This window comes from Centropristis striata, chromosome 19 (assembly GCF_030273125.1).
Source record: "Centropristis striata isolate RG_2023a ecotype Rhode Island chromosome 19, C.striata_1.0, whole genome shotgun sequence".
Taxonomy (NCBI): domain Eukaryota; kingdom Metazoa; phylum Chordata; class Actinopteri; order Perciformes; family Serranidae; genus Centropristis; species Centropristis striata.
The window spans coordinates 11,227,704-11,243,574 of record NC_081535.1 but is presented as its reverse complement, the minus strand read 5'-3'; the positions used below and the strand labels follow the sequence as shown (position 1 = coordinate 11,243,574).

General features: G+C 36.2%; 1 protein-coding gene across 1 annotated transcript; it reads left to right on the top strand.

The window, feature by feature from the left end:
* Positions 1-9,744: 9,744 nt before the first annotated feature.
* LOC131992914 (uncharacterized) lies at positions 9,745-13,862 on the top strand. The gene is made up of 7 exons (XM_059358625.1): positions 9,745-9,921; positions 10,058-10,157; positions 10,525-10,767; positions 11,849-12,035; positions 12,387-12,514; positions 12,782-12,861; positions 13,664-13,862. Exons 3-7 carry the CDS (start codon positions 10,717-10,719, stop codon positions 13,860-13,862), a joined length of 645 nt encoding a protein of 214 aa, XP_059214608.1. The 5' UTR covers positions 9,745-9,921; positions 10,058-10,157; positions 10,525-10,716.
* The last annotated feature ends 2,009 nt before the right edge of the window (positions 13,863-15,871 follow it).

Sequence of the window (15,871 nt, the reverse complement as noted above, 5' to 3'; positions counted from 1 at the left end):
TATTGATGGAAAAAAAACACAATTAGATTATTTTCCCAAATCGTTCAGCACCAAAATGTTTGTGTGACCCATTCAAACTCCGACCTCTTCCCTGCGTAGACGTAATATCTCGAAACATAATTGAGAACACAGTTTAGCTTTATGAAAAGCATTTTTTAAGGAGACCAGCCTACATAAGCAGCACTTTACCGCTTCTCATCCTCTCCATAAAACAGATGTACCACTAAAATGGAGATTAAAATGTCCCAGCACTTGGGGCAATCAGGACCCCTGGTGGGGGCTTACTGATAGGAAGAAAAAGAAAAGGGAACATAAGACAGTTGATATTTTGCATCTCTAGGCTCTGACCTAGCCACTCTGACAAGCATACACAAAGCTCAGCACAGAGTCACGATATACAGAGTCACACACCAGCTACTATGTGCTCATTCAGCATCAAAGCATGTCCAACCACGCTGCAGGGTTAGGCCACTTGATGCATAAATCTTATCGCAGCAATGTACCGGACATCCAGCAGTAGGTTATGACACATCAGCAAAAGATAAATGGAAATTTTAAAAATCATGGCACATAATCTCTATAAAATATGTGTGATGAGCAACAGGTGACAGTCAGTGCAGAGATGAGTGCACAGCAGCCGCAGAAACCACAAAACAGGAGATCAGCTGTTTAGAAAATATATGAAGAGAACGAAAGCAAGCTGGCAAAAGCAGCAAGAAACAGTTCTTTTGAATGAGAAATATCTCTAATGCTAAGCTGAATATGCGGAGTCTAAAGAAAGGGTGAATTAACACCTATAGCCTGCACTGTAAAAAAAAAAAAAAAAAAACAGTAAAAGGTATGGCATTAAAAATTACCAAACACTTACCACTTTTTAAAAAAGTATTAATATCCTGTAAATATCTGTATTTAAAATATATATCTGCAGAATAACTAAAGTTTGCTTTTTACTTAAATATGATGGCAAGTGTTTGCTGCCAGGCTTTTCTTTTTAAAAATATTTTTTAGTTTTACTGTTAAAAAAAAGGAGCAAAAAGAAACAAAAACAAATAGAAAGTTGCCTTAATTCTACATTCAGTAATATATATATATATATATATATATATATATATATATATATATATATATATATATATATATATTATTTGTAATAACCGTAATGTGAAATGTTATTGTATAGCATTTGCACTTGTAGAATAAAAATAAATACATTTACTTCCTGAAAATAACTCATTTTTTTTAACAATGTGTATGACAATGACTATGTTGAGTTTCCCATCAGGCATGTGTACTATATCCATGAAACCAATTCAGCGCATAAGACTCACTCATGAATACTAACATTTCTTCAGCAAACATGAAAGCATCATTTCCCAAACAACAACCACAACATAACCGAGCTCAGCCAGCAGATAGACAGATTCATAAATACATGGGTCTACATAGGTAGATATCACAGCAGCTGAGAGTTTTAATGACAAAATACACAACAGGCTGATCAGGCCACCAGAGGACAGACATGATCAACCACAGACCAGCAGCAGGTGCATTCAATCACAGCAGCCAGCACTGATAAACAGCAGCAAACGCACAAACAAAGCAGACAAATGATCAAAAGTAAAAGCAGCAAGCTACCTTGAGGTTAGCTGGTCCCACCTGGCTTCAATCATCGGACAGTTGATCCACAACGAGGCAACATCAGCACGATCCTGCACGATCACGTCCCGTAGTAACACAATGTTAACACAATGTGCTTGTTGGTCGGGTAACTTATTTATTAAATGCTTCATATATGAAAGTGCACTGTTACTTTCAGCGTTAGCAACAGCGCTAACGGGAAGAGCCGTTACAGCAACAGGTGATGGGAAGTTTAAATAGCCCGCCTGATTAAACGAAGGGTGCGTTTGATTTGTGTTACATGTGGTGGGGTATGTAGTTTAAAAGTCAGCAAAGATGGAAGAAGTATTTAGATCAAGGGTCTCAAACTCAAATTACACCTGGGGGCTGCTAGAGACAGTATCAAAATGACCAAAAAAAGACAAAAAATTACAAAAAAAAGACACAAAATAACCAAAAAAGACACAAAATGACAGACAAAAATATTACTTAAAAAAAAAAAAATTACCAAAAAGACACCAAATTACTAAAAAAAGACACAAAATTACCAAAAAAATCACATAATTACCAAAAAGACACAAAATTATATATATAAAAAAAGACACAAAATTATTAAAAATGACACAAAATTGTTTAAAAAAAGACACAAAATTATTTTAAAAAAAGACACAAAATTACCAAAAAAAAACACAAAATTACCAAAAAAAGTAATTAAAGGGACCTTCCACACACAACACGGTAAAGTGCCATTCATTTAAAACTCACATTAAACTTTCATATCAAGGTGAGGGCCACAAAATATCATCACGAGGGCCACAATTGGCCTGCAGGCCGCAATTTGAGACCCATGATTTAGATCATTTAATTATATAAAAGTAGCAACACCTCAGCATACATTTCGTCATCAAATTACCAAAAGCAAAAATAGGCACTATTAGTGGCTGTATATGCCTATATTAATGGATTATATTTTTTATGCATTAATTTATAGCCTATGCATCACTTTAATATGATGGTGGCGGGTGTACAGGTGCATCTCAAAAAATTAGAATATCATAGAAAAGTTTATTTATGTCAGTAAGTGTAAATAAGAGAATGAAACATTTCATGTCTTCATTTATTTAATTTCTTCTAATTATTATGATCATAGCCTACATTTAATGAAGACCTAAAATTCAGTGTCTCAAAAAAAATTAATGTTACAAAAGACCAATTTTAAAAAGAATGTTTAATATGGAAATGCTGGAAATTTTTTGAGAACAGAAAGAGAGTACTCAAATGAAGTACAAGCATCCCAAAAATTAAGTACAGCTCTACAGCTCTTCCACTACAAGTTATGGTGAGGCTAATTTTAATGCTTTATACTTTATCTGCTGGATAGTTTTAGTATTTCCCCTTCATTAAGTTATCACACACTGTATACTGTAGTGTAGTTTATATAGACTACTGTTGTGTAGCTTAATCCATAGCAATGCATGATTTTTTAAAGAACTACAGCTGTTAAAACTTTAACGCAATAAAGACTACAGTATTCCTCTTGTGCATACAAGCACAATAACCTAAACATGTACTGCTCTTGAGTGAATTTACCTGTTTATTTGCACCACTGAAAGCCAGTGAAGTGAATTTGTCCATGTGAAATAGCCTGGAGGCTTTGTTTAGCTATAATCTTGTTAAATATTTTATAAATCTTTCCAGAATACCAAAGGAAACAAGCTTAATATGCAGCGGCCTGGTATTCCATGTAGAAAACTCTACATGGTCTGAATTCAAACGTGGATTATTTGACATTTGCGCAGAATTAAAGGTCACTGTACACAAGTCAAGCACTTTTTTTTTTTTACTCACGCTGCATTCATAATAACCAACATTGTGTACTATATCTCTTCTTCATATTCCAATATGGATTAGGCTTGGATTAGTATTTCAAATATGGTTCAGATTTAGGAAAACTGGCTAAATAATTCCCCATCTGCTGACAATATGTTCAGTAAGGATATGGAGATAATATTTACTGTTTTCTGTATGTATATGTGTGACTGAGCTTTGTGTGAGTCTTTCTCCTTCTTCTGTTTTCACTCTTTGTAAAAGTGCAATCATTTTTGTCCAGTGACAATTTTCCATCATTTTAATAATGTCAGTAGGATGAATTTGACACATATCTTGATTTGTGAATTATGTTTTGATTGGGGCACATCTTGTAAATAAGAGAAATTGAGTTGTGTTATGTTTTTTATTTAAGGCACTGCCAATTGTTTAATGACTGTCAGTGTCAGCCCTGTCATCATTAATCAAACAGAACCTCTGCAAGCGATTCAATATCTTCAAAAACTTTAACATTTCCCCACAAATGAATTGTCCTTGACTAGAAGTTAATTTGTATTTTTGAACTAATGGTTATCTTGAAATGACTTGAAGTCCCCCACAATGTATTTCTAAAGGAAAAACATGCTAAAAAACACTTTAATATTGAAATGTCAAGTGAACAGAGTCTGACTAAAAGATGGTGCTTCTCATTGTTAATTTATATTCAGCAGCAACTTCCACGCTGCAAAAAACGTATCTTTAATTTTCATGACTGATGTCAAGTGCCTCAATTGAGTTCTTTTCTAACTTTAAAGGCTTTTTGTAGCATAATTCACATTGTCCTTTAATCTTTCCAAATGCAGCACTGGCAGTGAGTTAATTTCGTTACGCTTTGCTGATAATTGAAAGGTTCTTTTGCTCTCTATTCTACATTTTTTACTCCTTAAACTTTTCATGTTATGATCTTTCTTTTTCTGAAAGCCACAGATAGCAGCCAGCTTTAATTGGGCCAACTATAGATACAGTTTACTGAAGCAGGGCAAAGGGGGTGTAATGGAAGAAATGAACTTAAACATCTCACCTGCAGAAGTAGGTCTAAGTGTGCAGTTTTACAGAACGCTGAACAAGCCTTTTGTTGTATTGTTGAGTGCATTTTTGTTCTCTTCTTACCTCTGGCAGCCTGCAGCAGGTAAACAATTAACTGGGCACAAAGAGTGCACGCTCACATTTTGTCACAATCAGCATTTCTTACTTGCTGATGTGATGTTTAAGGTTCCCTTAAGTACCCCAGCAGGGGGCCAAACGCCACAGTTCAAGACCTCTGAACCGCGTTTACACTGTATCTTATATGGCAAACATTACACTATACTGCAGTAAGCCTGGTTTGTAATGGGCTTCAGCCCCAGAGACTCGACCAATTTTAAACCTGCACTTTGGATTTTTTTATGCTGATGTTTTGCTGTTCATGGCTGTATTTGCTGCAGAATGGCTGATGCTCAGTCTTTATTGTTTAGCTCTTCACACTATATAACTTACTGATTTACTGGGTGCATCAAACAGCAGTTTCTATTTTGATTTTTTTCATTAAAAATTATGCCCAGCACAGCAAATATTTTATCCTGTATTTGTTTAATTTTTGGCGATTTTTTATTTTTATGAACTTGATATCATTTATCTTAGCATGAACCTCAGTAGCACCTATGATGCACCTATAACCATCAACCCTTTGCACTAAAACAATAAGATAAATTTGTCATTTATTTTTCTGAACTCATAAAGGACCATGTAATCTGTTAAATAATAAGTTATCAGTTATTCCAAAGTTTTTCACATGGACAGATGAACGGTAATTCTTAGAAATCAGCACAAGAGGTCAGCGTCACACTTTGTTCCTAAAAATGTGTGAAATATGATTTTTTTTTAAATGGTAATGACTTTACAGGCATATCAATGATAGAAATGGGGAAAAGGAAAACATTTATACATATAGAAAAAGACAAAGAAAACAAGGTGATGAGCAGAACTTGGCATGATACATCTAAACACAAACTAATCATGATAAAAAGAGTCAAATGGTTTCTAATATTAACAACTAAAATTTAAAGTACCAAGTGTTTCAAGTGGAAAACTGTTATATATGACATGCCGCTTATGTGCATGGTTGTGTGTGTGTAAGAGAAGGGAAAATAAAATAAACAAGCAGTACTGAATGGGCCCTCGCAGTACACGCGTGTCGGGGCATGCTGCCATCGGGGTGTGCGTTACAGGAGCCAGTCTATACCACCCCTATGAATTTCATTGCCTTAAGTGTTATAGTGTGGCCACGGTACCAAATATGAAATTAGACTGCCACCACAGTGCCACCTAGGGGCCAATCAATAAAACCTTAAAGGGTTATCCTCAGGAAGGCATTGACAATAATTGTACCAAGTTTTGTATAATAATGCACAAGCTATCCCTTTAATCCTCATACAGTTTCTGAGGGAGGACTCTTAACTGATATGTATAAGTTAGAAGAGGCAGGTAGCAATGGTGGAAAGTAACTATGTACATTTACTCAAGTACTGGACTTTTATGTACATTTTATGTAACTTTATACTTCTACTCCACTACATTTTGAGACATATAATGTACTTTTTATTCCTCTACATTTAGCTGACAGCTTTAGTTACTTTTCAGGTCAAGATTTAAAATGAAAAACATGATACATTTAAAATGATTACCCATTTTTATAAATTAAACCACTTAAAAGTTTATTAGGTAGTTAAAATGAGAGGAGTGGAGTCATTTCACAGTGTGGTATTAGTACTTTTACTGAAGTAAAGGATCTGAACACTTCTTCCACCACTGTCTTTTTGACTTCTTTACTTTTTTTTTTACATCTTTACTTTTTTTTTTTACTTTATTTAAAAAAAAATGTTTAATGTTTAAAAAAATTTTAATTTTAATTTTTTTTTTTTTTTAATTTAGAAAAAAAAAAATTTATTTATTTTTTAAAAATTTTTTTAATTTATTTTTAATTATTTTTTTCTGCGTTTCTGCGCATGCGCGGCCCCGCTGCGCTTCTGCGCATGCGCGGCTTTTCCCCGCTTCTGCGCATGCGCGGCTTTTTTTACGCTTCTGCGCATGCGCGGTTTTTCTGGACATTGCGCATGCGCAGAAAAGCCGCGCATGCGCAGAAGCGCCCAAAGAGCCGCGCATGCGTAGAAGCGCTTAAAAAGCTGCGCATGCGCAGAAGCGCAGCGGGGCCGCGCATGCGCAGAAACGCAGAAAAAATAAATTTAAACATTAAAAATTAAAAATTAAAAATTAAAAATTAAAAATTAAAAATCAAAAAAATTAAAAATTTAAAAATTGAAAATATATTTTGTGTGTCAAAGTACATTGACTCTTTCAGAGTTACTACAACAACAGTTGGAGTAAGATACCGCCCAGTGTTGGTGAAAATATACGTTGTTAAAATAGGCAGTGTCAAACGTACTCTGGAAAGCTCCGCCCACCTCCTCCTGTCTAACGGAAAGTTCAGGCCTCCATTTTCTTGTGCCAACGACTGCGGTAAGTGGCTCCTTGTTAACTATCAAAACGCATTTTTTGTCCTTTCAACAGAAGCAGCATTTTAGAATGACCTTATATCACTGTTAACTGTGAACTTCAACTCAGTCTATGTCTTAAAATGCCGAATTTCAGAAGGCTAATATATGTAGTGACCGAGTGAATGCCAAGTCCATGTGCGAGCAGCATTAAGGTAGCTAACGTTAGCTAATTAACATTAGTATTAACTAGGAAACATGCAAATTATCAATAGTTATGTTAACTCTGTTAATACAGTGTGGTTAGTGATTGTGTATTTTCTTTGTGACGTTCGAATATTATAGTGAAATGGCGAAGATTGCTTGTGTGGATAAACTAGCTTAAGTTCATGTTAGCTGGACTATCTGATGTCTTTGCATGAGCGGGTAGACATTAACTGTTGATACAGATACAGAGTAAGCGTTGTATTTTGTATTTTAAAGTTACTGCAGGTGTTACTGACATTTTTAATGTGTTGGAGACATTAAATTTAACCCGAAAGCCCACCGGGCACGTCTCTGTCTTCGCTGTTTTCATCGGTCCGGTACATGATTTCAAACCGGGAGAGTTTGAAATCATGTAGAGTTTGTTTACTTGCTCAGATTTTGGTCGTTTTATTTCGTTTATGTGCTTCTAGATCTTCTTCTCTGTGTGGGAATATGCTACGTGGTTAATTAGTTTCGCCTTTGTCTGATTTTACTACCGGCAGTTGTTTTTTTCAGCTTCCGTCCGCTCCAGGTCCTCTGTGTTGACACGGGCTGCTCGCGGTGTCGGAGGCCCGCCCCGGTGCTGTGACGCTTACCGGTGTCGTGCCAAAAAGTGATTGCCTGCCAGAATCTGATTTCTGGCCGCGGCCGCGGGAGCGCGCACGGCAGCCCGTTGAGCGGCAGCGTAAACACGTCTGCTTTTCTCTGGATTAAACGGTCTTAATATGCAGATACACACAACTGTATTATAATGTAATTATAGCAAAGGCATGTGGCTTCGAAAGTTTAACGTTTGTTGTTGCGTAATTATTACAACTGTGGCCAAAAGAAGTGTAGTTTGTAGCGAAATCAGACATGGCAACTACGTGATAGACACGTCTATTTCAGTTTTCACCTCGCAAAAACTGATTGAAGGCATAGTATAGTTACTGAGAGGTTATTTCTGCCTTTCTGCCAATTCCTGCAATCACTTTTTGGCACGACACCGGTGTCGTGCCAAAAAGTGCCAAAAAGTGATTGTCTGCCAGAATCTGATTTCTGGCCGCGGGAGCGCGCACGGCAGCCCGTTGAGCGGTCAGATCTTTCAAGTTCATGAATGAGATCAAGTCATATTTAGGCAGAAATAACCTTTGAGTAACTGTATCTGGCCTTCAATCAATTTTTGTCAGGTGAAAATGCCTATTTTGTGTTGTAATGGTGCTTTAAAGGGATTCCAAGCTGTCCTGTGAGCTCTAGTGTTTACATTATGAAGCTCATGAATGAGATCAAGTCATATTTAGGCAGAAATAACCTCTCAGTAACTATACTATGCCTTCAATCAGTTTTTGCGAGGTGAAAACTGAAATAGACGTGTCTATCACGTAGTTGCAATGTCTGATTTCGCTACAAACTACACTTCTTTTGGCCACAGTTGTAATAATTACGCAACAACAAACGTTAAACTTTCGAAGCCACATGCCTTTGCTATAATTACATTATAATACAGTTGTGTGTATCTGCATATTAAGACCGTTCAATCCAGAGAAAAGCAGACGTGTTTACGCTACCGCTCAACGGGCTGCCGTGTGCGCTCCCGCGGCCAGAAATCAGATTCTGGCAGGCAATCACTTTTTGGCACGACACCGGCCCGCTGCTGTGACGCTTACCGGACCGGTTTTGAAACATTGAAATTGCTTTTGGTGGGTTGACAGTGTTGTCTCAATGTTAGTTTGAGCCCTACTGTAAAAGGTTATCCAGATTCAGTGACTATTAAGTGAGTAGAGAAATGTTATCATTAGATAACCTTTACACAAGCTTTTGTGCCTGTTTCCTAGCATTTGCAAAGTTTGGTGTCCCAGCTGTAACAGAAGGTGTGAAAGTTGTCGACAGTTCAGGGACTGAGTTGGATGAAGATGTTTTTGAGGATGTAGTAATGGATCCCTCAACTGAGGTGTTAACCATCAAATATGACTCAGGTTTGTTTCTGTTAAATTTCTATTATGTTATGATGTTTATTAGAAGTGACAGGTTAGGGTTATCAGCAAACTCTATATAATGTGTTCTTATTTTGATTTCTCAATCCATGATTAGAATCTGTCTCCACGGTAGTCTCTCCTGAGCAGTCATCCCTGAATAATTCCTTGGACTCTGAGGATACAGACAACATTTCTAAAAGTCCCTCCAGAAAACGCCAGAGGTTGGATGCAGAAGCTAAGCAAGTAAGTTCTTATAAATAAGTTCTTAAGACATTTACATGGTTTGAAGATATTGTTGATCTCATGATTATGTCTTGAAGTATGTTTGTTTTTTTTAGCCCCTGAATTTTTTTTAATTTCATTATAATAAAGTGCACTTCAATTTATTAAAATCAATTAAATGTATATATTTGTTTTATTTTTGTATTGTGTTTCAAGTTGGTGGAATCCATTCTCACCAACAAACCTGGTGGGGAACGTGTAATAAATGAACCGAACCAACCGAACCAAATCCTTGATGGATGAAACCAGACGAAAAATAGTGAACATACTGGCAGCTGACGTGACAAAAAAAATGGGTAGTTTGTTAACAGTCCTGAATCTAGCTTGGAGAATAATTTACAATTGAAATTAAATCCAGTGAATATAACTGCAAACTCCTTTCCCCAACCAGTACATCCCCACCCAGGCAAGTGAAAGAAATGTACGCCAGAGGAATAGTGACCTTATTCCCCTACCTCAATGACCCATTCTCTAAGAATGGTTATGTGAGTTGCACACAGTAATAGTTGTAGTAATGTTAAATGCTGTAATGAAAAAAATGTAATCCTATCAGAGCCTGTTGTTTTCGCTTTTAAATGTTATTAATGAATGTCTTTTTTTGTTATCATTTCATCCTCCCAGGAGCACTATTATGATGGGGAGAGTGGAACTGGATACTTGGCCTGAAGGATTAAAACTCTTCAGAGAGGCACTGCTAAAGACAGGCGATCGTCATTTGGAGGTAATACTGGAAAAATGTATGGAACAAAACAGTCGCCGGATCAGTTATTGCATTTGTTGCACATAATGTTTCTTGGTAAAATAATACAATATTTTTCTTAAAGTCTAACTACACCCTTCAGTCCCTCTGACTTTGTCTACAGGCTGACATGGCAAAATTTTAGGGTGATTCAAAACAGTAGACATTTTGAGCCATGTCCAACATACAAAATAATAGTAATAATCATAAATTGTGAAGGAAAAATGTCAATATTAACACCAGCATTGATATGTTTAATCACAGTCCATTAATTAATTAAAGTTATTCTTTTGAGTAGAGTACCTCCTTTAAAAGTTTTTATTTACAATACTCTTCCCATGTTATGTAGAATCAGCCAAAGGATCTGGTGAAAACATGTCTGGAGGTCCAACTGTCAGACGAGAGTCTGAGTTTGTTCCAGAGACTGCTTTGACTGAAGATGAGTGCAACGAGGCAATCTCATTGATGAAACATTCAGCTGATGAGGACACTGTCAAGAAGAAAATGAAACTAACGTTTGTGTATCGCCACAACATGGTCCATGACCCCCAGCAGTCGAGCAACATACTGTCCGAAAGACGTCAAATGCTTGGTAATTATCTATCATATTTTGAAAATATTATGACAGTTGCGTGTGTAGCAGGCTGCTTTCTGCTCTCATACTGCGTTGTGTTGAAATAATTGAGACGTGGTTGAGTATCTGTGGGGTTTATTCTTCACAGGAAAAATGGAAAAAAAACACAGGCGTTACACAGGAGCCGCACAGCCACTCTCCACCCTCACTTTGAGCACACACAGCTCTTTCTCTATATCTCACAATAAATGATATAGCCTATACTACATTATAAACAACATGAAAATACATAAACTCTCTTACACACCTCTCACAGTCTAAAAAAATAATTTACCCACATATCTCATTTTTTACAGTGCAAAAATATTAAGAACATGAACTAAATTAAACAACTGGCATACCTTCACAGGAAAAATGGAAAAAAACACAGGCGTTACACAGGAGCCACACAGCCACTCTCCACCCTCTACAAGAAAAATAAAATAAAAATTCATATAAACCACAATAAAACTATACATGACACATGAAATAACACAATTTAAAATCAGCATAAAAGAGAGAGAAATAAAAAAAACGTTTCAACTAGCATGAGGCTTAGTTAGCTAACTCTGAATGCATAACTAGATTTAAAATAAAATTTATAAATTGTAAGTCATTGTAAGCTTGACCAACAGATTCTTAAGCTTCTTACATAACATTATATATGAACATATTGTGGTTTTGAATGGAAAAAATAGCGAAAATAAATAGAGAGAAAGAGAGAGCACTTTATCTTATGACTCACCACTTTGAGCACACACAGCTCTTTGACGCTAGGTGGTGTAACGCCAAAACAACTCCCCAGAGGAACAAAAGGCATGAATTGATGACCACCATGGGAACTTTTTTACAGGGGAAAATAATTATATATTTGGGGAAGTTCACAACACACAAAAAAAAAATATTAAAAAATATTTTGTTTAGGGAAAACAAATAAACAAAATTAAATTAAAAAAATTGACCTGGCTACACGTGCAGTAAAACTCCAAAAACTATCACCCTATAACATTGGTTGCCTGTCAGACAATTGAAATTGTCACCCATCACCATCCCACCCCAGGTTGAACAGGATTTCATTCTGATGTTTGGAGAGGAAACCTCAAGCAAGCTTCTGGAGAGGTGGCCGGTCATGTTCAAGAAAAAGATCATCCAACAATGCAGAAAGCTTCCAACCACAAGTGAGCTTGAAGAACTCTTGCTGGCAGCTGATCCTCCTGAGGATGGCACTGAAGTTGATGTTGATTTTGGTAAGCAGATTGTTCTTGTTCTATTGCTCTCATATACTTGGAACATATTATCATCATGTCTAAACATTTACATATTAGAATAATACTTAAAGCTGGATCTGTGATAAATGTAAGTGGACATTATGTACGCAGTATATTGAACAAAACTTCCAAAGAACTAAAGTGTTTGAGCTATGGTTTGAATTGGATAACTTCTAGTGATGATGTAAAACAACTATCTTTCCTTTATGGTTTCTTTTTTTCCTGTTCTTTTTTAATATAAATGCTGCTGCCATTGCAGAGCCGCTGAATTTTGTTGACAGCCAGCATAACTGAAGTGTGTTGAGATTGAACATGTGATTGTTGTTAGAGGTTGGGACAGTGACCTTTCGTCGATTTTATTGCTGCTACACCTGATTCCACCCTCTGCTCAGGGTCGAAAGAGACCAGGAAAGGTTTTGGCATCCCAAGCAGAGAAGCATCTTGTGGTCTTTAAGAGGGTTTGTATTTTTGGAGATTATTAAGGGACAAATCTTATATAATTGCCTAATAGTTATAGAATATGGTCATGCACAATAAGGCATTAATAAAGTGCTTTATAATGAGTACTCACAGCCAATATGCTGCTAACGTGTATTCTAATAAGCAACTAGTTGGTGAATATGTCTAACTTAAAGTGTTATTTAGTTTTTATGTTCCTTCTGTTTTGGTTTCATGTATTACAACTGTCTAATTGTAATCATATCTTCATGTGATTGTCTTCGCAGACTGGAACAAACATTCAAGAGCATATCGATGCCATCACCACCAGAGCTCAACCCCATCTCCTGGCTGTTGGAGTTGAACTGTTTAAGGCTCATTTATGTTTGGCACATCCTACAACAGCATGCTCCACAACATGTACACTTTCATCCAAACCACAGTGTACAACATTGATGTTGGCAAGGTCAAGGAAAGTCCTCATGTCTCTGAAGTTAGGGCAAGGTTGCTTTATTAGTACTTGAAGTTTCTCCTCTATCATGCAGTGTTTTGTTTGTCAGGCTGAGTTAACAAGTTCAAATATGCTTGTTAGGCATATACGATTAGGTCATGGTTACTTACCTAGAAAAAATCTCAGGCTTAAATGTGCCCAGACTGGATGTGGATGTGTGGTTTTCATATTATGATATATTCTTATTTTAAGTCCATTTCCATGTTAAATCTATTATCATAGGCAAGGCAAGGCAAGTTTATTTGTATAGCACAATTCAACACAAGGTAATTCAAAGTGCTTTACATAAACATTAAAAACAGCAAGACACAATTGAAAACAGTTAAAACAGTCAATTAAATCAGGGAAATAGAAATAAAAATATAAATAGGATAAAATAAGATACAGCAGGATAAAAAAAAAGATAAAATAATCAAAAGCACAAGTCAAATCATCATAGTCATATTTAGCTCAAATAAACTGTCAATATCTCTGAAAAAGTCACATTGAAATATTACTCAGGGCCCTCGAGCCATATTTGCACATAGTGCATAGAGCATAGTGCACATGCGAGTTCTCGAACGCTGGGAGGGAAAGAAAGAAAGCAAGATTCTTTCTTTTCACTCATGGCCTCAAGACCCTGGATTCAATCCCCCCGACCCAGCATGCCTTATTCCAGCATGGGGAGCGTGCCCTGCTTACTGCAGCTTTTGTCAGGAAGCAGTCCCTCTCCAAAACTCCAGAGATTCCAGACCCCAGTGAGTGGGGTTGGGAATGGAACCACAGAACGAAGTCTGGGTGCCATGTTGGACAGAACTGGAAGATGTCAGCAAGGGATGCTCACTCCTCCTCAACTGTGGCTGTGTGGTTGCCTGTAAGGGCAACTGTAAGTGCCACTGAGCTGGACTTCGCTGTACAACATTGTGCAAGTGTGAGGGAGGCTGTACTAATAATGATGATGAGTGAAACAAAAAATCTTTGAAATATTACTCAGGGCCCTCGAGCCGTATTTTCAATGTGACTTTTTCAGAGATATTGACAGTTTATTTGATAATAGATTTAACAGGGAAATGGACTTAAGATAAGAACAATATATCATAATATGGATTCCTTGTATCAAACAAAATTTTCAAGAATTGCATCCCAGCTAAATATGAAATGAAAGATTCCTCTTTGTATGTTGTTCCATATTGTCATTTTATGCAGACCTAAAGTCAATATTTGAAATGTAGATTGTATTCTACATGATATGTGGGGAGCTGCTATTAAAGATCTTAAATGCATTATTTTGTTGAAAATTGTGATTTTTACCTACTTTATTTGGTCTAAGTTGAAGTTTAAGTGTAAAATGAACACTGCTAAGATTTATTTTTAGAAATGGTGTCAAATTTCATTCACACTATACAGTGTTAGAATTTTACTCTATATGAGCTTGTTTTTCACTGCAAGGGAGTAAATTATCAACACAGTAGTGTGTAAGTACCCTCCAGTGTTAACTTTTAATAACTCCATGCAGTGTTAATCTGTACTGGAATGGAACTCAATCTGAGTTGATTTGACACCATAGAAGAGTAAATTATCAACTCTACCAAGAATAATATTTACACTCTTCAGTGTTATTTAACCTTTGGTGTAAAATTTCATTAACACTATTCAGTGTAAGCGAGTGTTAAATTTTTACTCTATTTAGAGTTAATTTAACTCTGAAATTTTAAACACTATGGAAAGAGTCAATTTAACACTAATTCAGAGTGGGACCATATACACTCGGAAATGGTGTTAAATTGATCTCTTTAAGTGTTACTTTAACACTGCGAAATTTACTGTGTACTAAACTGAAATGACTCCACTCCGCTCATTTTAACTACCTAATAAACTTTTAAGTGGTTTAATTTATAAAAATGGGTAATCATTTTAAATGTATCATGTTTTTCATTTTAAATCTTGACCTGAAAAGTAACTAAAGCTGTCAGCTAAATGTAGAGGAATAAAAAGTACAATTTATGTCTCAAAATGTAGTGGAGTAGAAGTATAAAGTTACATAAAATGTACATAAAAGTACCTCAAAATTTTACTTTAAGTCCAGTACTTGAGTAAATGTACATAGTTACTTCCCACCATTGCTAACTGCCTCTTCTAACTTATACATATCAGTTAAGAGTCCTCCCTCAGAAACTCTATGAGGATTAAAGGGATAGTTTGTGCATTATTATACAAAACTTGGTACAATTATTGTCAATGCCCTCCTGAGGATAACCCTTTAAGGTTTTATTGATCGGCTCCTAGGTGGCACTGTGGTGGCAGTCTAATTTCATATTTGGTACCGTGGCCACACTATAACACTTAAGGCAGCGAAATTCATCGGGGTGGTACAGACTGGCCCCTGTAACGCACACACCCCGACGGCAACCTCTCATTGAAAACTAAAAACTCAGTCAACCAAATAGTAAAGTGGTCTAGCAGACTGATTGGTGAGCCACAGCCCAACGTGGAGACCTTGTACACAAAACAATTACAGAGCATTACTGGTTAAATTCCATTGCACACAGAGTTTCAGCTCCTCCCCTCTGGGCGTAGGTTTACAATCCCTAAGTGTAGATCAAAAAGACAGTCCCTGCTATGCTTTGCACCGGTGTTTATTTATTGTTGCTTTTATGTATGTTTTTACTATTTCTATATATACATTTTAACCTTTATCTACGTTTACAGCCAAAACAAGTTTTATTTTATTTTGCTGTTTTATTTTGTTTATTGTTCTGTCTTCTTTTTTTTTTGCTATTCGTATTTTAGTTCACATCAATATCTAAGTATAGTCTGGACCTCTAAGAACTTTTAATTTTTTTTTTTAATTTAACTTGCCATTTCTTAACGCCCACTGTCTTAAGTT